The 25,673-nt window shown below is 47.3% G+C and overlaps 1 protein-coding gene across 1 annotated transcript in view; it reads right to left on the reverse strand.

The window, feature by feature from the left end:
* Positions 1–25,673, reverse strand: part of LOC113405363 (SH2 domain-containing adapter protein B-like) — a 133,673-nt gene that overhangs the window by 5,898 nt on the left and 102,102 nt on the right. Inside the window, exon 5 of the mRNA XM_026646522.2 lies at positions 25,228–25,347. Within this exon, the coding sequence (XP_026502307.1) occupies positions 25,228–25,347 (120 nt within the window). The remainder of the gene's footprint in view (positions 1–25,227; positions 25,348–25,673) is intronic.

A 25,673-nucleotide genomic window follows, 5' to 3' on the forward strand; every position in this document is an offset into this window, starting at 1 on the left:
CTTCTCTTCAGGATAAAATGACTTAAAAACACTTGCATATAGTATATGTGTGATTGCAGGAGGGGCGGCTGCCTGCATGTGCCAGTGATTGTGACCCTATTACAGGTATCCATGCACTGTCAGCCTCTGCTCCTCTGACCGGGAGAACAGGGAGAAAATCAGCACCATCATTTTCCAAGCCAAGTGGAATAAAACAGATTTCTGCATCAGATCATGGTTCCCAGGCCTCTGCTGAACACATGCCTTTCCTCAGTTTGCACCGTAATTGTGAGGCGCCTGAGCCTGCAATCAGTGACGGCAGGATTGGGCCCAGAAGGCTCAATCATTGCTCTCATCACACCATCACTGGATGGCCCCTCCTGCTTGCAACAGGTAGCACACACGAATCCGTTCTAGAGTGGGAGCAGCCCATGCTTACCACTGGCTCAATCGAACTGCCCACAGACGGCTGCCTGAGACTAACGCACATTTTGTGAATGCTTGACTCCACCAAGCCTAGCTAATTACCACCGGTCCTGAAATCCTTAACAGCATTGTCCACAGAGCACCCCACGTTACTAGGCAGAGAGACAGGACCAAAAGACTTCCATTACCAACAGGCTACCCAAGTGTGGAATTGCCTCCGGGTTACCTTCGCTCTCACTGGTATCACCGTGATTGTTCCGACACCCCCCATCGCCAGAACATCTGGCTACCTTCACAATAGACAATAGACTTCAAAACAATAGATTTTCAAAACTATAGACTTCAATCTCGGGAAAAGTGATGGAAATCAGCAACTCTCCTAACCCATTTCCCACCTGTCTTCACTTTGAAGCAAGTCTGACACTTCCATCTGCTGAATTCATTTATTACCCTGAATTTACATTTCTTCTGCTTCTCTTCAGCAACTCTGTGCTTAGCGTAAGTACACAGCGAAGTGCCTGAAAAGAACGGCCTTCAATTAGCTGAAAGAAGAGAGGCTGTCCTGACTTTAAATGTGCAAGCGTTTGTTTTACCGCTGGTTTACGAAGAGTATCAGAGCAGAGTGGCGGGGGATACACTTCATCACACAGCTACGGCAGTGAACCTCAACCCTGGTGTGCAACCCCCCTGCCATGTCTCTCCCCAGTCTCCTGTGAAGATCCTGCCCCGTGCACAAAGCTGTGCAGTGGTATGCAACACGGAGACAGATTCACTAGGAACTCAGATACTCATTCCACCTGAGAACCCAAGTTGTAACTTAAATCCAGGTCTCTGTAGCTGGAAGGCGACTACATTAACTCATTGTGCCACGGCGCAAGCGCTGGGAAATATTTAAAATTAAGAGTGTGCAGCACAGTCAGTGAAATGGAACTAACAATTTGTAGCCAACGTAGTGACTGCATCGTTACGGCTGGGTTCAACATTCCGTTCCGGCCCACTTTTGTCAGTCGTGCATAATTCTCTCCGATTTTTTGGGTCTGGACGTTGTCCCAGGCTCAAATGCAGCCGCAAGGCAAAAGGTTTTGGAAAGCTGGAAATAAGTTGGTTTAAGCATCTTTTCCCTTTAACGTCAGCATGACAGCCTGACTCCTCCCCCAGCCCCTTCCTTCCCCCTTTGCCTGTGCTCCAGTCACAGGAACTGTGCTCATGCTGGCTGCAACTAGAAATATTGGAGGACGTTTTTCACCGTCCTCCACGAGGGTGAGAAAACAATCAGTGGAGCACTTTGAAAGCTATGGCCGTTTAAATGCAGCACCCTCAAGCACCCATGATGGGAGTTGGTTCCCCCTCCCTGCCCCACGATGTTCAGGGCCTCTTGACCCATTTGTTACCGAGGCCTCTGCTAAGTAGCTACAGATCCCGAGTCTGCTCCTGAACGCCCCCCGCCCGCCAGGCTGTGTGTTTTTACAGACACTTTTTAAGTTTCTCTCCCCCATGTTGCTGTGCCCAAAAATCAAAGAGAGGCAAGCAACTAAGACCCAGATCCTCATAGGTTTTTAGGCAGCTAACTCCCAGCGAAATCAGTGGCAATTAGGCAGATAAATGCCTGAGAGATCTGGGTCGAGCTGACAACAACAGAGGTGGGCAGAATGCATGTAGTCAATTGCACACAGTGCTGTCATCCATTGAACAGTGAATAAATGGGAACCTGTCCGTGCCCCCCCCCCCCACCTGCCTGCCCCCCCCCCCCGGTTTGCGATTAGGAGTGTTCCGTTCTGGGGCACTCGGGGAGGCGGAGTCTGTGAACGGGGCATGCTGACAAATTAGGGGGGCCCAGCATGCCCAGAGCAGAGCGTGGGGTGCAGCCCACGCAACCCCACACTGCAGCTACAGCTCACAGCAGCACAGTTTTCAGCCAGTGGAGCCACGCAGCAGCAGCTGCTGTGGAACTGTATGCTACGGTTCAAAGTGTGTGTGCATGGCCTCTCTGCCCTATGCCCACCCCCCACAGCAATGGTACCATTCCATATGGCTCCTCGTGCTGGTCTTGCGCTCATGGAGCACTTGTAGAATACATATAGGCACTGTAATGTGGCTGCAATAACCTGGGCCCCACGTCCTGCTTTCGGTTACTCGGGTGCCATTGGACCAAACAGGAATGGACCATTGTGACCATCTAGTCTGACCTCCTGCATAGCGCAGGCCAGAGACCTGCCCCCCCATAATTCCTAGAGCAGAGCTTGTAGAAAAACATCCCACCTTGATTTAAAAACTGTCAGGGATGGAGAATCTGCCACAACCCTTGGTAAATTGTTCCAATGGTTAATTACCCTCATTCCTAAAAAATTATGCCTTCTTTCCATTCTGAATTTGTCAAGCTTCAACTTCCAGCCATTGGATCGTGGTAGACCTTTCTCTGCCAGATTGAAGAGCCCATTATTAAATATTTTCCCCCACGCAGACACTTACGGACTGAGATCAAGTCCCCCTTCACCCTTCTCTTTGTCAGGCTAAATAGGTTGAGCATCTTGGGTGTATCACTAGAAGGCAGGTTTTCTAACCCTTCAGTCATTCTCGTGGCTCTTCTCTGAACCCTCTCCAATTTATCAACATCCCTCTTGAATTGTGGGCACCAGACCTGGACACAATATTGCAGTTACAGTCATACCAGTGCACAACACAGAGGTAAAAACCTCTCTGCGCCTACCCAAGATTCCATCCCAGGATCACACGAGCTCTTTTGGCCACAGCAACACACTGGGAACTCATGTTACAGTTTGAAGATGTCATTGTCACCCACAAAATTAACGTAGGGTTAACACTTAAGTCTAAAACTATTCAAAATGTGACTTATGAACAGGAAACACCGCCGGTAGTGTGCAGCATGCAAGGCGATCACAGCACGACAGTGACGCAACTTCCTATTATAATGAGCACATGCTGCTGAAGCCATGTGGGGGTGAAGCTGTGAGCCACAGTGCCCCCTGCAGGGCTGGAGCCGTGAGTGCCAATTCGCCTCTTCTCTCCCTCCCCCCAACCCGCGGGGTGAAGCTCCGAGCTCCCTGGGCTGCAGCTGACCCCTCACAAGCCGCGGCTCGGCCCCGCCTGGTATATTACATCAATACTATTACCTTTATCAACCAAACTTGCAATCTCATCAAAAAAACATATCAAGGTTAGTTTGACTTGCAAAATCAAGAGTAGACTTTATCCCTAAGTTTTAGTATGTCTTCAGCATTTTTAATATTTCTGGATTTTTCATTCCCAATGTTGCTAGTTGCCAAGTTGATGTCCGCTAAACCTAAGAAATTCAAAAACAGGGCCAGGGTCTCTTAAAACCACACTTTTGAAAAATCAGACCACCTGCCTAAGTGCTGAACACCCAGCAATGCCTACCGATGACCACAGAAGTTGCTGGGTGCTGGGCCTTTGTGAAAATCTTGGCCTACGTACAATAAGCGACTTCTAAAAATATTATCACATTTTGCTGACTTCCTGTCTATTAGCACAATTATTCTTTGCCGAAGTCCTGTTTTACTGAAGCAAACCAAAAGCTTCGCTGCAAACAGCATTTACCTCTTTTGCCTTTTCTTACTTCATTCGTCTCCCTGGGCTTCGAATGCAGAGCCTGAATATTTTTAGACACTAATCACTGCAATAAATGCCTTTTAAACACTTTTAGACCCAAACTGTTTACATTGATGTAATAGCTTGTGTGACACAGTTACGCTGCACTGAGGGAAATATGTTGCAGCAAAAGTACTGTCATGAAACTGAACCTTTGAATTAAAAGTTTCCTAGGCATTTTTCTTAGACTGAGTAACTAATTGCGGGGAGAGGGTGCCTGTGTGTGTGGTGCTGGTTGGGGGGGGGGGGGGGGGGGATTCTTTATAGGCAGCTCCTTAAACTACACTTCATCTTACCTTGCTTTGGCATTGCTCAAAGTGGCAGCACGTCTGACATGTGTGTTCTTTTTTTTCCCTTTCTCTTCCTTTCTTTTTTTTTTTATTATTATTAAAGGAAAAAATAATTTAAAAAATTCTTATTCAAATTATGGTGACTGGTCAAAAGAGCAGGTCAAAAATTCTGCCCATTTATTTTTAAATCAGAAGATCCCATTTAATCAAAACTGGAACTTTCCATGGGATGTGCCGATTTTGAGGAGGTCTCATTTAAAAAATGAAAATGAAGTGTTTCAATAATGTCAAAATATTCCACTTCAGCATTTAAGGACTATTTCCATTTTGAAACAACTGTCTGCATATTATATAGACAACTGAAACAAAACCTATTTTTTAAAAAACTTTGTTTCATGGGAAATTTCAAAATAACATTTTGTTCCAATTTCAAAATTGCAGCATTTCCCGTGAAACAGAAATTCCAGTTCCCGGATGGTTCTAGCGACTGGTGTGCCGAATCCTCAACTTAGAAACGTGTAGAAATGGACCTTCTGGTGTGTGGGGTGGTTTTTTTGGTTTTGGCTCAGCTGTGTTCTTCTCCAAGAAGAGACGACACAGCAATAGATCATTCTGTACCTGACAGCGGCTATCTCCACAGAGCAATTAACACCGTCTCTCTTCTAGCACTGGCTGATAACATGTCCCTCAGGAACATTATCAAACAGGTGGGAAAGCTACAGCAGTGTCAGCCTCAGTTCTCTATAAAGGATTTCCGTCAGCTGCTTTGAAAGAGGGGCCAGATTGTTAGCCTGTTGGATAACTTCAAATGACAGGGTACTTCCGAGGAAAGCCAATCTGCAAACAGCAGGGGCCCTGTCACTTCTGTTTAGATTATAAGATGAGTAGAAATACATTAAAAAACCACTTTGGATAAAATGTTTATTTGAAGAACCATGAAAAATGTCCTAGCTCTTCCCAAATTGTACAGGGAAAGGGAACTAAGATTTTCTTTTGCTATCCGAGTTACATTGCAAGGGCTTAGGAAATGTTTTAACTAGATTATTTAAGATTTCAAAAACACAGCACTGGTCTCGCTGCTTTCACAGATATGTATAAGGTTTCTGGATTTCCAAAAGCTGGGCTCTTCTATTCTACAGCCCAGTTCTGAAAACACTTAAGCATGTGTGCAACAACTCACATGGACAGTCTCAGCTACTCACGCCTAGGGAGTTACATTCGTGCTTCTGAGTGTGCAAAATCAGGCCCTTGGTAAATATTTTTCTACACACTGGTAGAAGATGCCAGAAGTATCTTCTGTTCTCACCCAGGCTTACACTGATGTGACTAATGACTTCAAGTGGAATTACTCCCCGTGTACACCAGTTGGAGCAGCGTGGCCCTGTTTTGACACATTTTTGCAATGTTTAGATGACTTGTAAAGTAATCTCCAGCTAAAATAACCGCATTGCCATAAGCTTGACATTGAAACACAAGCCAGAAAGCTTGGGGCAAAGGCTGACTTCTCCATGCTTGACCGAGGCTCGGGGTGAGGGAGGCCCCAACTGCAACTGCTTGAAAGGCATATCAGCCTAAACCCTGAATAGCCTGGCTTCTGACAGCTTATCAAAGCTTATACCGACTCCAGGGTGAATATGGATTTAGGGGTGGGTGTTACCAAGGGAATCCCACTCCCAAGACCATCAGAAACAGACCACCGAGCAAGCGAGGAATACAGATACAATAGTTATGGATCTGAATATGGACTTTTAGATTAAGCTGAAGATTGGAGAAGCAAGTGCGCGGATCAGGTTAAGGCATGGTCAGGCTACCACTCTTCCGGGCGTCAGGCTGGAAAGCTGTAGAACACTAGATGAACATGTGTTTTGGCATGGTACTAATTCTGAAAATACCTCCCATTCACCCCAGGGACGTGGAGCCATCTATCAAGCAAGCATATACTTAGGCACTTGCACAAGAGATTTTCTTTTTTATAGACTTACTGAGCATCTTGACATGTAAGTCTGAGTTCATGAATTAGTGCCCTACTAGATGGTAATTTCTCCCATCATGTAAACCTGACTGCTGCTCAGACACACACTAAATTCCACAGGCTGGATGACTTTACATTAGAGTCTGTACATATGGACAGATAACCGTGGCTCTAACTAAAATAGAACTTGTAGGTTGGTTGTTAAGAGATCTCCTACACCCTCCGAATAGTCACTTCTCATCTGTATCGTGGACTAAACTGCCTGAACGATTACTTTGAAGTTCATACCCATGGCGGGCCGGGTCCTCTCTTGGAAATCATAAGTAGATGTTACCACCATGTTACCAAAACTTAACAGCATTCAACAGAGTTTTAAAGGGTTATTATCGAATTAGAAGTGTGGTATTGCTCTCCTACTTCGGGCCCGACATTACAACTTGGCTCAAATGTAAATATAGACCATTCATCGAGATGCTGTTCTGCTACCGGATTCAGGAGACAGAGCCCAGATGAGCCAGATGCATCAAGGAGTCAAACCTAAGCAACTTCACCCCCTATTATCTGGGTATATTTCATGAACCTGTGTTAATAAATGAAAGACCACCGGGAGCCTGCTGCTGAGTGCCCAGCGCTTGAGGTGTTACCAGTCTGGGAGTGGCGCTCCCTTTCACTGCTGGCTCCAGCGGCATCAGGGGGGCCAGAGCTGGACGAGTGGGCCCTGGGGCTGCTTGAGAAGCGCTGATGGCTCTGGCAGATCCCCTGAGATGTCTGTCCTGGGGGGTGGATCCTGTTCCTTTGAATTCTTCCCCCGCCCCAAAACACTCTGGTGAGAGCTGCAAAGGGATTCCTTGTCTTTGCCACTCCCCCCGCCCCTGTATGCCAGCAGGACAGGTACATCTAGCCTTGTGCATTTGTAACTGACCAGACCAGTTCTTGATTCCAATGGGACATGCAATAAATAGCAACGCGCTTGCGTGAGAGCGGAGACCCTTGCTCAAGCGTCAGCCTACAGTGAGCTGAAAGTGCAAATAATGCTGGAGATCACAGGTGCTGACCTGATTACGTGTAACTGCCTTGACACCTGGAGAAGATGTTTTACGGCACTGCCCTGTGCTTCCTGGCAAGGGCCCTCGTCCTATCTGTGTTTGAGTGAGTGTTCTTGGCTGCCCCGGCGAGCTTCCCTTCCTGCTGTAGATATGGAGAGCAGGAAGCCATGACAGAAGTCACCAGGACAGCGACAGGATTCTGCTTTATTTCCCTCTGCTGCGGAAAACCCAGAAGGGCGGGTTCTCTGCTGTATCCCCGGGGACAAGGACAGATGTTGCGGAGCTGGTGTCTAGGGAGGTCTAATGCACACCCGCTGCCTATGGCTCTCAAAGAGCCAAGCGCCACTCAGGGACCTGCAGGTCATTCCAGTCCCAGCCACCCGCGCTGGGAGCATGGTAAAGGAGATGGCTCGAAGCTGGCTATGGACTGCTCCCCCAAGGGGGAGGACAATAAAAAGTCCAAAATCCCCCCTAACACAGGCTAAATATCCGCCCCCACTCCACACTGATTGGACATGGACGGCTTTCCTGTGGCGCAGGAGACACACTCTCCGGGGGGGGGTGGGGGGGTGCAATTTATGGTGTCATTACTCAATCAATGACATTTGAGTGAAGTTAGGATGACAAGAGTGGTTGTCATCGTATTTAATGTTAACTTGGCAACTACAGGGGGAGTAGTTTGCAGATTCTTCTTGCCAAATATGGAAACATTATTGCAACTTGTAGGCGTCGAGCCAGTCTCCCGGTACAGTGCACCTAATGCAATTTTAAAATTCAATAAATAAAAATGAGATGTAAAATAAACAAAATCACCAAGAGATGCCACACACAACTAGCTTCAGAACCCCGTGTCAATGTTTAATTTAAAAAAACCAACCCGACATTAGCTCTTTAAAAAGGCAGCCATGTGACATTAAAGAATAGACCTTTCAATCCTTGACACCTAATCTTGATATACAATCTGGGTGTCATTCTTCCTTTTTCCTGGAATCGGAACTCAGTGCACCAAACAGAGAAAATAAATGCAAACACCCTGGGGAAGAGTGGCACAAACGCACAATATAAAACCCCTCCAAGCCTCACAGACAGTGGTGCACGTTTCATTGCATAGGAAATGCTCAGGAATCTACGCAACATTCAGATGAAAATGAACGCTGTTTTTAAATGCATATGGTTGCACAATTACTAACTGTTACTTCACCTTCAGAATTCCCCTTGCCCCTTTGAGAGTTCCAATCGCAGGATGACCTAAAGATGATCATTTCTCCCTTCGGTAACTATATAGGAGACATTTGTGCCAAAGCAATATAAATACTAGTCACAAACAGAGTGATGTAACAACTGGGGACAAAAGCAACTCATTACACTTCAATCCCAATTTAAACAGACAGAAGAACCTCCATTTTAATGAACCAAAATGGAAAAGGTAGCACTCCTAAATGTATTAATATGCAAAGCACCTTCAGCTTCAGCAACACTTACGAAGACTTGGAAACGCAATTTAGAAAGGTCAGTTTCATCTCTTTGTAATTTGGACTTTGGATAGCAAATCCACTCCGGGCTGGTACTCTATCAATTTCTTGGCAGCCTATTTCCACAGGGTGAAAAATTTTCTCTAAATTAAATCTCCATCTCTGTGCCCTCTAATGCAATTGATTTATGCACTGATACACAACAAAGATTCGGTTTTATTCTTTGGCCCAGAATGTGCCTACATTAATTACAGGGTTTTGCAGCATGACTGCTAGTAATACAGTTCCAGAAATGTACTTAATCTCAGAGCGGATTGCCTTTTATTTTTTTTTAATTCAACACCCACATACATCAACACAAATCAGCATTTATAGATAGAGTTCATTCACTAGAGTGCATTTGTGAAGAGCTATGTGCAATACCTATGAAGCTGGTGGGGGAGGGTTCGGGTGGGGGGAAATCCATTTTTAGAGAGATTATCTGCCTTTGGATGCCACGGCTCTCCCAATATCTCCTCTACAGGTTTTGTACCACAATGCAGTCACATCCATAACTACAACGATGTACTGCTGGGACCCTTCAAACCAGCCATTAGCGGACAACTGCCCCTGAAAAGCAGAAGGGAACATCTAGCTAGCTGCTCCTGGGAGTTCTGGGCAGGAGGCCTGCCAAGTCTGCAGGCAACAATCTCCTGCTCTTCAAACACTCACTGGGTCCGTCCCCACCCCCCACCTCAGGTCCTGCAAACATTTGGGGCCATTTGTACGGGTCTCAGGTGTTCCTCACTGCCCCTAAGCCCCCCTCCCACAGGCTTTAGCAGACTTCTCAGCCCCTGATCAGCCGGAACAGGCAGCTGGAGGCCAACAAGCCTTCTGCGGTCGCAGGGGGTCGTGGGTGGCCCTTAATGAGCCTTTCTGAGCTGTCACTCTGTAGTGACCAGAGTGTAGCCTAGTGACCAGGATACGAGGCTGCGAGTCAGAACTCCTTAGGTTCTATTCCTGGCCCACTGTGCGTCCTCCAGCAGGACACACGCGTAAAACGCCATCTCCTTTGTCCAGAGCTCTGGGGTGGCTGCAGAAAAGCACCGAGCATTACGCTCGCTACCACGTCAGACGGACACAGCAAAAGGAGCTGTGAAAAGGGCAGAGCTGTGAAACCCACTACTGAGCTTGGAAAATTGACACTTCTAAAAAAAAAATCCTCCTTCCATTACTAAATAAAAGAGGCACCCTCCTCGTGAGAAGTGTGTCCATTAACGGCCTGAAAAGTGTAAATATTAGTTACAGAACAAACTGGCTATAATTACACAAGTTATTAAATATGTATATTATGGCAATGCCCAGAGGCTTCGAGCAGGTTTTCTGACGCACCGGGTGAGCGTAAGATAACCCGCATCAGGCGTCTGACAGATTCCTCGATGTTCAGAGGGATCACGGTAGGAGGAAAATGCTGCCGATAAACAACTTAGTGCTGTACAGAGCATATTAATTAACAAATGAAAAGGAATTGCAGTAATTTAAAAGCCGTTTCATTAAAGGGGTCTCCATACAGCTGCGGTTATTATTGATATTTCTATCTGGTGAAGTAATCGCTTCTCAAATCTGTTACACTTAGAAGAAATAACAGCGAAGTGTGACACGCAATTAGATAACCGAGAAGAAATTCAATAACTGCCCCCTTGAGAGCTTATTCTAACACACTGCCAGAGAGAGCTTGTCTGGGCTGCAACTGCCGCCTGGCCTAAGGGGCTTCAACCCTGGGTTACTTTTAGAATCACAAGGATGCTCTGAAGTTGCATCCAAGGCTTGCAGTCGCTGCTCTTAGGGCATACAAACCTGGAAAGAGATGGCAGAACGCTGCTAATAACTCAGCGTTAGCATCGAGAGAATAATTCACCATCAGAATAACCACAAATGGTGGCTCTGGAAGAGACATTGTAGTTAGCTTGGAGCCAAACCGCGGCTGGGCCTTGGGGAGAGCTCAGGGGGGATGCTAGGCGCCTTTCAGAGCCCGCCGTGCGTGGGGTTGTAAATAATCTCTTTGGGGAGCTGGCTTACTGCTTCGTGCCTTCCCAAGCACGCACGGCACCATTTAAAGAGGGGCAGAACTACCAGCTCAGTGTGCCCGGAAATTCTGCTGTGGCTCCCAGAACCAGGGCTGGGCTCTCAGGGCGACAATCCAGCCTGTTGTTCGCTTTAATTTCAGACTGACCTATCAGGCTGTGTATGACCACACACTATACCTTCTTATGGACAGATTCAATCACCTGTGCATGGACTATTAGCAGAAATCATCACTTCGTGAGGCTGCACCTCGCTGTTTATGCACGTCAGTGGCCCTTGGTGCTTCCCATCTTTATAGTTTCAGTACTATTAGTTACAGGCTGTCCAAAAATAGCGGCGGAACAAGAAAGAATAAGCTATATACAGCAGCTAAAGCTGCTCCCTTAGAACAAAGGTCTCTGAAGAGGAGATGTAAGGCCAGAAATATTTGTGGGATGTTATGTTACAAAGACTGAGCGGATCTTTCCATCTCAGCTCTCACCTTGGAAAATATTCACTTGTGCATTCTCTTATTCCATTGCAGGAACACGGCGAGGAAACGTACACCTACTCATCGAGGGTGATTTACGAGTCAGGGAGGTTTCCTTGCCTCGAGAGCCTGGACGGGCATTCGCAACTCAAGGCTACGGTGGAATAGCAGCAGCACTAAATCACAGCCGTTTCCTCCTGCTTTAAATGGAAGTTGGCAAAAGACTCTGGATCTGCAGGGTTTTTGATTTTACTTTTATCTATTACAATCTCTAGCCATGGCTGAACATGCATGGTTCAGTACCCATTACCATCTTAGTTCCCTTCACCAGGGGGCTCTGATAAATGGCTCGGCAGACTGATGGGCTGGACTGGTGTCTCTGCCAGTGCTTTTGGGGAAGTGTGGTTTTGTAACTCTGTATAGCAATCCTGGGGAGGAATAAATATCCCTCTGCTTCTCCCGGCCTGCTGGGTTCTAGAGCAGTGTGCGTAGGTCTGTGCATTCCCCATTCACCCGCTCTTCTCCGAGCTGGCTCGCACTGGGCCAGGCGGGGAAATGGCCTAGAGGGAGCGGCTAGGCTCCCGCTCTCAAACGCAGCACCAGCTGTTACTGCCAATGACCCCACGTCGGTGTTACACACCCTTGTCAATGCAACACGGCCCTCTGGGCTAACTGCTCCAGGGCTCGGCGTGCCCACGGCCACCAAGCCAGGTCGGTGGCTAGTGCTGTGGTGCCGCAGTTCCCGGAGGCGTTTCGCCTGCAGGAACCCTTGGGCAGACAAAGGGAGTGTGTCACCTGCTAACCTCCCCCCCACCCCAATCTGCACTGGAGAGCCAACATTTACAATACATTCCCCAAGAGGTGCTCTGACTGTCTGAAGCTGGGATGGGACGACAGGGGATGGATCACTCAGTAATTGCCCTGTTCTGTTCATTCCCTCTGAAGCACCTGGCATTGGCCACTGTCGGCAGACAGGATACTGGGCCGGATGGACCATTAGTCTGACCCAGTGTGGCTGTTTTTGTGTTACGTGCTAGGTCTGTAAGAAGAATCAATACCTTGTGCAGCGGGACACAGCTCCCAGTGTGTCTGTGTGCCCCGTAAGTTATCGAAAGAGTTTCTGTTGTTGCACGCTGCCCAGCTGGAGCACGGGAGGGAACATCGTGGCCCGACACAGTGCTGGAGTCTATCACCTGTCTGCGATCACCTACCAACTTTGCTGCCCCATATTCATGCAGCTGGGACTCACTCAGCGCGTTGGCACTGGATAGCTTCCCTGGCCTCTCCCCGCCAGCTGACAAACACAGGCTATTTGCATCACAGAAACAAACCCAGAGGTTTCAGAGTAGCAGCCGTGTTAGTCTGTATCCGCAAAAAGAACAGGAGTACTTGTGGCACCTTAGAGACTAACAAATTTATTAGAGCATAAGCTTTCGTGGGCTACAACCCACTTCTTCGGATGCATATTGAGTGAAACATATCGAGGAGATATATATACACACATACAGAGAGCATGAACAGGTGGGAGTTGTCTTACCAACTCTGAGAGGCCAATTAAGTAAGAGAAAAAAAAACTTTTGAAGTGATAATCAAGGTAGCCAAGTACAGACAGTTTGATAAGAAGCAAGTGTGAGAATACTTACAAGGGGAGATAGATTCAATGTTTGTAATGGCTCAGCCATTCCCAATCCCTATTTAGCCCTGAGTTGATTGTGTCTAGTTTGCATATCAATTCCAGCTCAGCAGTCTCTCGTTGGAGTCTGTTTTTGAAGTTTTTCTGTTTTAAGATAGCCACCCGCAGGTCTGTCATAGAATGGCCAGACAGGTTAAAGTGTTCTCCCACTGGTTTTTGAGTATTATGATTCCTGATGTCAGATTTGTGTCCATTAATTCTTTTGCGTAGAGACTGTCCGGTTTGGCCAATGTACATGGCAGAGGGGCATTGCTGGCACATGATGGCATATATCATATTGGTAGATGTGCAGGTGAACGAGCCCCTGATGGTATGGCTGATGTGATTAGGCCCTATGATGGTGTCACTTGAATAGATATGTGGACAGAGTTGGCATCGGGCTTTGTTACAAGGATAGGTTCCTGGGTCAGTGTTTTTGTTCAGTGATGTGTGGTTGGTGTTCAACGGGGCCTGCTGCAGTGGCCCTCAGGCAGAGCAGCTCTCCCCACAGCTCCTGCCCAGTCTTCACTGGGGACAGTGATCATAAGCCCCACTGTTTATGCTCAGGCCAGCACCTAGAGGTTCTGTGCCGACACCCCTGGACAAGTCAGCCAACAGTGATCCGCCTCAAGCCCAGCTGTCCGTCACGGAAGCAGATCTGAGTGACCAATCACAGCACTAAGAGAAGAACTGATGAAACGCCCATTTTCTGGGCCAAGCCTGAGAGGCAGCTTTGCTAGGGGAGCCTAAGTATTGCTAATATTCCTCAGAACTCTTACATGACAGGAAAAAGCCCTCCCCTCCCCTCCCCCAGCCTGTCAGCTCCGAGTTCAGCCACGCAGCCCCCCCTCAAGAGGCATCCGGGTTAGGAAAGGCCCGAGAGTGCGCCCCCCTTCCCTGGGGTGTAGAAAGACGGGGTTCGCGGCTCACTGCACCGAAGTGGGGTGACGCTGTAGAGTGACCGAGGAACAAGGATACAATGAGTTTCTTTCTGGCACCCTCCTACTTGGCTGAGCTTGGCTTTCCTAGCTCTGTGGAAATGGATTTTCTTCCTTACCGCTTATTGGTTTAACCTCCAATTCTCATCACTCCTTGTTTTAGGTGTCGAACACCCAAAACCCCACAGGTTTCATTGCTCAGCGCCTCTGACAGTCAGGTCCTACCCGTTTCCATGCTATTGGTGAATCCTGGATTGCATTTAAATGCATAGACGTGTTTCCCTGACTTTCAGCACATCCTTTGATCTCAGGATGCGTTCATTTGCAGGATGTTTGCATTAACTCATTAGCCCTGTCGACTGTCAACAGCTTCGGAGACACATTACCATGCTAACTGAGAAAGCTCCTTCACGGTAGCCTCTGGCAACATCCCTTCTAGGAAGCCCAACTGGGGAGCACCACAATGAAGGTGGCCGGTATTATCACAGCCGGTACAAACCCTGCCAGAGGGGCTGGTGACACGGTCACAGATGCGGTAGGATACATCAGCGATACAGTGTTAAAACTTCAGACTCACACTTAGGATGGAGCCTATTTATGAATCCGCACTTGACTTAGCTGCTCCTGTGGCGCATGCTTTACTGGAAAGGGCTAACACACCTGGGCCACCACCCAACCAACCCGCAGGCTGCAACAGGAGGACATGGAGGTGCTGGAACCCCCCAGCCAGTGGGCTGCTGAGAGAGGAAAAGCTCAGGGTCTGCTCTCCTACGGCAGTCACTGGCAGGTAAAAGGAGGAAACAGAGGGCGGGGAGCAGAGCACCCAGTGGCAAGGAGGCAGACAGTATGTTGTGGGAAAAGGAGCTGGGAGGGCCAGAACCTGCCGGAGAGGTAGGGAGAGAGCACCCAGGTGCCTTTCTCTGCACCAAGAAGAGGTGAAAGCTGGGAATGATCACAGTAAGTCCGTACCACGGTATCACAGCTCCTTTCTAATAGCAACCACAATGTGCATGCACACAGAGCACTGCAAGCGTAGGCTGAGCTGCCTGTGGGGAGGCAGAAAGAGTCACACTGCTCCTACAGGAACTGGGGGCAGAATCACCTATGCTGCCAGCTCGCTGAATGAGATATTGCCCCCGGTGCAAACACCGCACCCCACCCGAGTATATACAGACAGTCACATTCCCAGCACCAGGGCAGCGGGGGCATGCGTGCAGTCTGGCTCGAAACAGTTTTCCCCTGAATTTCACAACGTCAGGCAATGATCTGGAATCAGCCTGTGTGGACCTGTCTTATGCTGGCATTCTGAGCTGCATATCTCAGCAAACACTTGGTAACACCATCAAAGGAAGCTGTCATCGGCACTGCTCTTTTCATCCTGTTTAGAAGAGTTAATCCTTTCAGCCTTGCAGACGTTTACACATTTTCAAGCTAATATTTGTGGTTATGTACTGAATTATAGCTTATTTCAGACTCTAATGTGAACACATTCCCTCTCCACATGCTGAACAAAACAGCAGTGAGTCCTAACAGAGCCAACTTTGTATCAACACCCAAACTGAACTGTTTCAGCAAGCAAACGTGCTAGACTACGGGAGGGCTTTCCAGACGCACAGCAAAGGCACCACTTTTGTCTTCACGACTCCGTGTAAAATGGCGTTGGCCTAACACTGAATTCGGTTTCACGCCCGTTGCACACCTGTGTCAGACTGCAAAGACAGAAGTCCCAGTGGAAGCACTGCCTCCCACCGTGAATGCTAGATGATGTTCGAAAACCCTGCCACTAAGTCACAGACAACAGATCCTCTGGGAGATTCCAAAGACACCACCACGTGCCCGTTCCCACTAAGGGACCCTGGAGAAAGTAATAAGGAGATAGGTCCCTGGCCGAGGAGTGCACTGTTCCTTCCCTACTCATGGGCTGACTGCTCTAAACTGCCGACTACCAACAGCCCAGTGTAACAGCTCGTGAACAGCAGAGGGCAGAGAAGCCTTGGACATGACCCCTTTCCCCTCCTGTGCCCCCCTGCTGGCAGAAAGAGGGATGGTGCACATGTTGAGTTCCTTTGATCACGCTAAATTTGGTGACCCTCCTACGCCTGGATACAGAGCAGTGGCAAACGATACCAGCTGTAATATTTATTCTCAGGCACTGTTCCAAGGGGGCCTCTCGTTCTGGGTGCATCACTTTCCGCCTTTCAGAAAGGCCGAGTCCCCACCCCCGTCCCGTCCCCTCCCCCAGATCCTCCTGAAGTAAGTGGGAGCTTCTGGACTGGGGTGCCCAGGTTATGCAACAAACAACAAAGCATCGAAGCCAATGGCCACTTCTGCAAACACTGACCAGAGCCTGGGATCCAGACGTCCCCCAATCACTACGACAGGATATTGCATTTCTACAGGCTCAAGGCGGGAAGATTTAGAAATCCCCATATGGAGACTGGGTAAATAACAGTAACCTGATGTTAGTCAAGTGCTTTTCCCAAGTTGTGAGCAGCTCTGGGGGCATTTAGGGAAGGATGCCATGCTGACTTGCTAGTTAGCCTCTATTTCACACTAGCACTAGAGGCAGGTAGATCAGTTCACCTGGAGACTGTTTAAAAACATGATTTATCCCCCTCCCCCATCTTATGAGACGAGACCCATGCCGCCGTGCTATGCTCTCTCAAAGCATCAGATACCACCTTGTAATACCTGGTACTTGCACAGCACCTTCTGTCAGATGATCTCAAAGTACTTTACCAACATTAATGGAGTAAGCCTCACAGTAGCTCCAGGAGATAGCGATGTATCAATGTCCCATTTTACAGATGGGGAAACTGAAGCAAGTAGTAGTTAAGTGAGTTGCCCAAGGTCACACAGAAGTTTGCAGCAGAACCAGAAATAAACATTGATCACCTGATTCCCAGTCGTGTAGTTTGAAATACAAGATTGTCCATCCCCCCACAATCTCGCAGAACCCTGCAAACACTCTCCCTGGTTGGGCACAGCGGCCTTCTCAAGTTATTTTCCACCAACCTACTCTTAATTCCTGACCACCACCTAACCACTGGCTCTCACTGCACGGGAGTATGACAGAAGTGATGCAGACGGGCAGAGGGGAGCACTCGGAAGAGTTTGCAGCCATGGTGCAGTCTCCTGTCACACCCACTATTGGTCAACTCGGGTCCCTGGCTCAGGAGAGCTGCTCATGGATTCGTCACTGACCCTGAACTTTCACATAGCAGCATGAGCCACACTTTCTATCATCTCTGCTTGGCTAGAAGAGATTGTCCCATCCTGGCACACAAGGGCCTGGCCTGTTTTTCTTGGCTGAACTAAGCAATGCTGTAGGCCTGGGCATGAAGCTTTCAGAGGAAACTCCACCTAGTACAGAACGTGGCAGCGCATCTCCTCAGCAACGTGGACTAGTGTGAGCACATCCTCCCAACACTGACCTCCCACAGAATAGGGAATCTAGTTCCAGGCTTCAGTCCTTATCTAAAAGGAGCTCCAGGGCCTGGGCCCAGGGCATGTCAAACAGCTTAAAGCTCTGGGATGAAGACCATGGTACACAACTCTGGTCTCATGGCACAACAGAACTCTCTCTATTAAGGGCAAAGCTCATTGGTGCAGGAAATGGGACTGTCTCAGGGCTGGTCTGAGACTCCGGAACGAATCCCCCAGAAGGAAGGACCATCACAAACCTCCCCACGTTTCCACTCCAAGGGGCGGACACATTTCTTTGATCTGCCTTCTTTAATATAAATACAGAGCTAAATATGTATTAAAATCTACACTCCAAAAGCAAGACACTCAACTGCACCTACTTCTCCCCCGTGGCAGAGAAGAGAATGAACATCACATGGCAGATGTTACTTCTATTCCTTAATGCACTACTGGAAGGAGCTCAGATATTACAGCAATGAGCACGGTATAAGAACCTAGAGAGAACAGAATTGAAGAATAAAACAATTCATGCTTCTTCAGAACCCTAGATCTGACCAAAACAAAACAGAAGAAAAGTGTTCTGCCTTGCTCCAGCAGCATTTATATACAGACCAACATCCATGGTCAACCGCTATTCGCAAACCTGTTGATGCAAAACCAACTATACATTGCAGTTATTCAAGTTCACATTCTAGCTAAAGGAGTGTCCAAAAACTGAAAGCACCTATTTAATATAGTGCAAAAGAAGTGAGACTTGGAAATGGCTCTCTGGTCCCATGTTTATTAACAAGGACAAGGTTTATTCTGTAAAACAAATAAAGGGCTACCGGGTTTTTACAAAGAAAATCTTGTTTCTTGCTCTCAAGATAGCAGTAGCCACAAACCAAGATTTACAGCTGACTGTCCATAACTGACTGAAACATGCCTACTGTACCCCTTGGAAAATTGTCTTGTCACCCCATAAATCAATGAGGAAGCTATTGCTGGACTGCAGAATGGCAGCCCTTTGAATTCCCGGTGTTGCTCCTTTCTCCCTGAAGCCATACAGCAAATTAGTGAACAGGGGGTGGGGGTGGGAAGGTATCCAAAGACGTCCTTCTAGAATTCCATTGCAATTAAATTGTGAGATATCAATAATGAAAACTACACCTAAGACTGACCCGTCTAAAAACTGTTGTGCCTTGAAAGAGATTTTTTTTTTTTTTTTAAATCTTATTTGAAAGGAGTCAGGCCATATTCTTTGTCAAACTTGAGTATTTCTTGGGGCCAGTATTTTAAGCCAATAACATCAGAGGCAAAACTAGCTCATTGAGATTAAAGAGGCATGTGACTAAATGGCAGTGAAACTAAGATGGAGATAGCGACAAAGAGTCTTGTGGCACTTTACAGATTAACAGATGTATTGGAGTATAAGCTTTTGTGGGTGAATACCCACTTCGTCAGTTTACTGTCAGTTTCACAATTTCTTACCAATTTATTACAAAATGAGGCTAGCCACTGACAGATGCAAGTCTGCTTTCTTTGATCCTTCCAGGCCAGTAAAATCACTCCCCCTGTAATTCCGGTTCTCTCGCAGTGAGAATCAGGCTCTTACTAGCTATTTTGTGAACTAACAGACAAGAACTTCATCCCAACTCTGCAAGCAGATGGGTCGAATCTGTAACTGCCTGCTCTCTGAAGGCAAGATGCTGTGGTTCCAGGTAAAAAACAAACAAAATCAGGCTCCAGCCAGCTCAGAGGAAGTCTCTGTAAAATAACATTTAAATTCACAAACTAATACTTAGCAAGCAGAGCTATGAGGTGCCTCATGAGAGCTTCCCAAGGACATCCTGATGTAAAGAATTACATGTGCAGCATGTGCCAAAGTAGTGGGCAGGGATGGGGCTCGGTTTAGCTGGAAGCCAGAATACTGCCTTAGAATAGAGACTTGGAGCACAGGTGCACTCTAATTACTCTGACAGTAAGCTGCTCCCTGATCAGTCTCTCTCTCTTCACTGGCTAACTATGACCTACCGGGTCAACAAACACGGAGCAAGGGCTACACTTGGATGCAACCGATGTACAGAAGAGCTTTTTATTATTATTTTTTTTAAGTTAATTCAAACTATTTTGGAGGGTACATCTCACTAATGACAGCACTAAATTATGCATGGCTTTTGGGAACTAATACCGTGTGCTGAAGTTGTTTTTCATACATGGAATATCATCACTAATTACCATGTTTGTTTATACTAGGCTACTAAATGCACTAAAACAAACAAGGTAATAGCTGGCAGTTCCTAATTGAGATCTTTATAATTGCAACATTAAAATAATTTACAAAGTGGAGAGGCTCAGCACTGAATCTTATTTGTATATTGAACACATTTAACATCTATTTTACAGTCGCATTCAAGAGCCTCAAACAGTATATTCTGTTTTATCTTATTTTACACCCCCCCAAACACACCTCCATGAATGCCTGTGTCTGTCTACCAGGGGAAAACTGAGCAAAACTTCAAAATCCCGGGCTGGTTTCTGCAACGGTTGTCCTTACGCTGTAACTGTTGATTGCATTCCTGCGGGTCAGCAGGGTATTGAAGTTGTGCAGTGAAGCACTCTGAAACTTTTGGTTTGTATGTGTGAAGTGGGTGGGGTAGAGGGATGGAGGGGAATGAGCAGCAGGCTGACCTTGATGAAGAAAGGTCTGGCTCGGTTGGGGTCAGGGAATGTCCATACGGAGGGTCACAGCGACCACCAGCCAGGAGCCGGATGGCTGCATTTCATTAACACTTCTTAAAAAAGGAAGAAGACGGAGAAAACTCTAATATGATCTTGATGTTTTATTGTCTCTGAAAAACAGCTTGTTGATGGTGCTCCGCAGCATTCTAGACCAGCTGTCAATGAGTTCTGAACTCACCACGGGCCCCGGCCTGCAAACATTTCTACGTGACTAACTTTACTCACAGGAGTAACCCTCCGTGGGACCATAACTGTGAGTTACGTTACTTGCGTGTGTCAGTATAGGCAGGATTGGGGCCCACGCCGTTCAAGGGAGAAGGTGCCTGGGACTGGGTTTTAGCAGCCTAGCTCTTCCACCCTTCTTTGAGCATCCTGGGTATAACATGTTAGAACCTATACAGGAGATAACGAGGTTGGGAAAACTGATGGGGTCTAGTATTTCATCTTCTTTACATCAGCCTCAAGGTCCAGACAACTACACTAAGAGCCACACAGGTGGGCCCCTGCACTCAGGCTCTAGGTGGGTGTATCGGGGTGGCCATGTGGTTCGCAATACTGGATCAGGGCCTAAGAGTAACCGCAAAAGTCTACTGGCTTTCGAGAAGGAAGGCAAGGCAGTTACGCTAGATGCATGCTACACACCAAACCCACGTGAAAAACCACCACCTATTCCAGGAACACAGAGCAACAAAGTCACCAGGGCTCATACTCCCCAGGGATTCTAAACTACTCCGATATTTATTGGCAAGTAGGAACTGGAAGGGCACAGGATATCCACACAAAAATGACACCAAACAGAACTACACTAGATGAGCGTGCAATTGCAGTAAAGCTCGGTAGGAGTAAAACCGAAGAAAAGCTGCAAAATGAAAGTAAAAATGACCAAACTAAAAGCGCAGAATTAGTGTGAGGTTTTAAAACCTGCATCAGGGACAACAACAAATACTAAAGGGAAATACAGAGCTGCTGCCAAATACAGAGGAAGTTCAATAATAGAGATGGGAAAGGGCGAAATACTCAGAACACATGCACTTTGTTTCATTCTCCAACAAAAAAGAATGAAGGAAGCAGGCGGCACGGCAAGATAAACGTTAATGAGGATCGGGTGAAGTTAATGAGGCAGGTCGGAGATTACTCACTGAACTTGAAGCTCGTGGGCTGCCTAGGTGGAAGTGATCATGATGACCTGGTTACATTTGTTTTGGGCAAACAGAATTAAACCAGACAGCAATATATGTTTGGCACTTGAAAAGGGTCAATTTCCAAAAGCTAAAAATAATGATGGGAAAAACTCATTGGGAGGAAATAATTAGACAGAGACATGTGACTAATGCCTGGGAACAGTCCAGAAGAACATCTTACTTCAGGCCCAAAGGGAACGAGTCCCTCAGCAGCCAAAGGGCTATTTTGATTCAACAGCCCTCTTCATTAGGAGGGGATATGAAAGCAGCAATACAATATAATGAAACAATACATTCATAAATGGAAAAACAGGGAGGCAGCTGGCAGCGAATAGGAATCAGATGTTAAAGGAATGCAGGCGATTTATTTCAGAAGCTAAAAGGTATCAAACTTTCCCATGGCCAACAGGGCCAAGGACAAAAAGACGGAATGTTTTGAAATATATCAGGAACAAAAGGAACCCATTCAAACGTACAGATCCACTCCTAGCTGGAGATGTGGAAAGTGACAACAATGAGAACAAGGCAGAAGCAGTGTTCAATAAATAGTTCTGCTCTGTATTTGGGAAGAAGCTGGATGATGCAGTCTCACCATATAATGATGATGAAATACTTTCCAGTCCAACAGTAGCCAAGGAGGATGTTAAAACCATGTCTGCTAAAGACAACCATTTTTAAAACCAGTTTTTTGCACCCAAGAATTTTAAAGGAGCATTCCAGAGCACTGATGTTAATCTTGGAGAACTGGAGATAAGAACGTTAGTGATTTGCCAATATTTAGAAAGGGCAAATGGTATGAACCAGGTAACCATGGGTATGCTTACATTGCATTTAGACACCGGTGACTGGCCCCTGCCGGCTGACTGGGACTCACGGGGCTGTTTAATTGCAGTGTAGACATTTGGGTTCAGAGGCAGTGCAAGCTCTGGGACCCCCCTCACCTTCCAGGATCATAGAGCCAGGGCTCCAGCCCGAGCCTGAATGTCTATACCGCAATTAAACAGCCCCTTAGCGTGAGCCCTGCCAGCCGCCGGTTTTCAACTGCTGTATAGACATAACCTATAGGCCTGTTTGCCCAGGATCCAATAGCAGGCGAAGTCATGGAATGGCAGCTACAGAATCATCGCCGAAGAGTTGAAAGGATGAAAATATAATTAACTACCTCCAATGTGGGCTCCTGGAAAACGCGGTTCTGTTAAAAGAACGTGTTATTGTTCTCGGAGATGAGTACAAGTGTGGCTGACAGCGGGAATCGTGCTGCGGGAATATCCTGGGACAGCTGACAGCACCACACAACAGCCTCCTTGAAAAGGGCGAACTAGCTAAAAATCGGCGTGACTCAGATGAAAGGGATTTACAAGGGTTAACTGATCAGCCTCAAAACGCAGTTGTTAATGGGGAACTATCAATGTCTAGAGGGGGCCAATTCTCAGCCCAACGCTATTGTGAAGGACTAGGGAGGCGGTATACCTCGCTACACTGTATATTGCGCTAGTGAGACCATTGCTGTATTCTGTGTCTAGATTTGGGGTCCACACTTTAAAACCATGTTGGGAAGGGTTTGGAGAATAGCGACAAAAACGATCGGTGGCCTGGAAAACGTACCTTATCATGACAGATTAAAGGAACTCGAGCTATTGAGTTTATCAAAGAGTCGGTTAAAGGGCGATTTAAAACACAGACTAAATACCCACACAGGGAGTTACTGGTAACAGTCAGCTCATTAATGTAGCACACGAAGGCATAGCAAGAGCCAATGCCGGGAAGTTCAGTCAGCAAAATTCAAACCGGAAATAAAAATGCAACATGTTACCAGCGAGGGCAATTAACCTCTGGAACAGGTTCCCAGGGGAGGGGGTGGGTTCGCCATCATCTGGAGTCTAACACAGGGTTAGTTAGTTGTCTTCCTAAAAGATATGCTCTAGTTCGACCACAAATCATTGGGCTGAAATTCTCTGTCCTGTGTCATACAGGAAAACAGACTAGATGATCCTGGTGCTCCCTTCTGGCCTTAAAACCTATTAAATGTGTAATTTAAATGTACTTAAGTCAGCAGAGCCGGGGTCATTCATTCCAAGGTTCTCAGAGAACCAGAGGAATCCTTACAGCTGACAACTCACAGAAAACAGGTGAGGATCAGAGGAGGATATCATCTACATCAGTGGTTCTCAAACTAGGGCCATCGCTTGTTAAGGGAAAGCCCCTGGCAGGCCAGGCCGGTTTCTTTACCTGCCGCATCCGGAGGTTCGGCCGATCGCGGCTCCCACTGGCCATGGTTCGCCGCTCCAGGCAACGGCGCGGGCTGTGGGATGTGCTGGCCGCCCTTCCCGCAGCCCCCAGTGGCCTGGAGCCGCGATTGGCCGAACCTGCGGACGCGGCAGGTAAACAAACCGGCCCGGCCCGCCAGGGGCTTTCCCTGAACAAGCGGTGGCCCCAGTTTGAGAACCACTGCTCTACACAGAAACTGCATTCCAGCTATTCTGGGTGGGTCTCTGCACACGACAGCACAAAGCCACAGTGCAAGCCTGCGTGTGAAAGGTGTGTTGACACACATACAGAGAGGAATTTGGATTTTAATATTCTTGAACGGCATATTTTTAACCTGTAGGGCCAGACCCTCAGCCTGTGCACATTGGCACACATCTGCTGAAGGCAACGGGAGTATAAAACCAAATCTGAGAACATGAAGTCAATGGACTATGCTGAGTATCTGGCCTGTAGCTTTAAGGGTAGGAGGTCTGAAACGGGCTAACTGCTAGATTTACACATAAGTGTGGAGCCCTTGTGACACTTTAGGTACCCCCCCCCATGGAGTAGGAATGGACCTGCTGCACCATCCCAGGACTTGCCGTAGGAAGCATCACGAATCGGGGTATGTCTACACTGCAGTTAGCCCAAGCCCCAGAAGCCCGCGCCAGCCACAGGGGTCTAAGGGACTGTTTGAGGCTAGAGACCAGGTCGATCTGGAGCCTGGGCTCTGGGACCCTGTGAGGTGGGAGGGTCCCAGAGCCCAGGTTGCAGCCAGAACCTGAACACCTATAGCACAGTTAAACAGCCCCTCGCCCGAGCACCGCGAGCCCGAGTCAGCTGGCACAGGCCAGCCGCGAGGGTCTCACTGCAGTGCTGACGTATCCTCCAACAGAGGCACAGTCCTTTACACAGACCCGTTTCCTACCGCACCCGTTCCAGGGAGGGTGTAAATAACCCTCCTTACGCCTGCGTGCCCAGACCCAAGGTCGGAGTAGCCCATGGAGGGGCTTCTTCCTGCCGTACACAGGCACAGAGAGTTAGTTTGTGACTTCAGCTAAGATAGCATTTCCTTAGCTGCTGGAACAGTGGCATGAATGCTCGAGCCAGGTGAGCCTAGGATGAGCTGATATGCACAAAGTGAGCATGCTCTGAGTGAGCCAAGCCAGGAAGGGAAGAATTGTTAAGTGGAACTATGGAAGAGACCAGAACAAAGACAATTACTTAATTTTGGAGTTCCATGGGCCTTGACCGTGTCCCGTTAACTGTTACGAATCTCCTCCAATCTCTCACTCATAGCACTACATCCTACACACCAGCTTCCCCCAACCGTACATTTCCAGCCAGAAAGACAGTCTTTGTGAAAAAGGAAAACAAGCAAGAAATGGGTGTCTATTAAAAAGCTGAAACAAAGCAGAAAGAGCATGAATGTTTTAATCAGACGCTGGAAAAGAGCAAGTGTATTTTGTTAAAAGTGCGCCAAGCAAAGATTAAAAATCCCTTAACACCCCAGAAGTGCAAAGCCAAATCTAGGAACCGTCACTAGACGCAACACAAGCTGACAATCCGTATTCTACAATTCCGTTGGGTACATTATCCAGCCTTACTCGCGCCACAAAAGCGACTGAATTCTACTGCACCAAAGGAAGCCTTGTTTATAAGTTTTTGTCCATCGTGTTTTACTGAACTGTACTTACTTTAAGGAAAGAGAATAGTCATGCTTGCTTGTTTGACTATTCCTTACAAGGTAGCTACATTCTTTACACAACCGTAACAGGTTTTCTGCATCTGTCCGACTGATTGCGCCATGATACCATCTAGGAAAAAGGAAAAGCAATTAAGACATCAGTAACAAGTATTCAACTCACAGAACATTTAGCTACATAAGTGCTTTAATTTGAATCATTGGTTAACAGCTTAAGGATCACTCCAGTAAAATACATTGGTTACGTTCTAGAAGGCTGTCATTACAATTTGAGAGAGACAGGGGGAGTGAAGTAATATCTTTTATTGGACCAGCTTCTGTTGGTGAAAAGGACAGAGCTCGGTGTCAGCTTGAAAACTGGTCTCTCTCACCAACAGAAGATGTTACCTCACACACCCCATCTCTCCAATGTCCTGGGATCAAGCTGGCCAAAACAAC

The sequence above is a fragment of the Terrapene carolina genome, unplaced genomic scaffold (genome assembly GCF_002925995.2).
Source record: "Terrapene carolina triunguis isolate 2854851 unplaced genomic scaffold, T_m_triunguis-2.0 Scaffold35098, whole genome shotgun sequence".
In the NCBI taxonomy this organism is placed as follows: domain Eukaryota; kingdom Metazoa; phylum Chordata; order Testudines; family Emydidae; genus Terrapene; species Terrapene triunguis.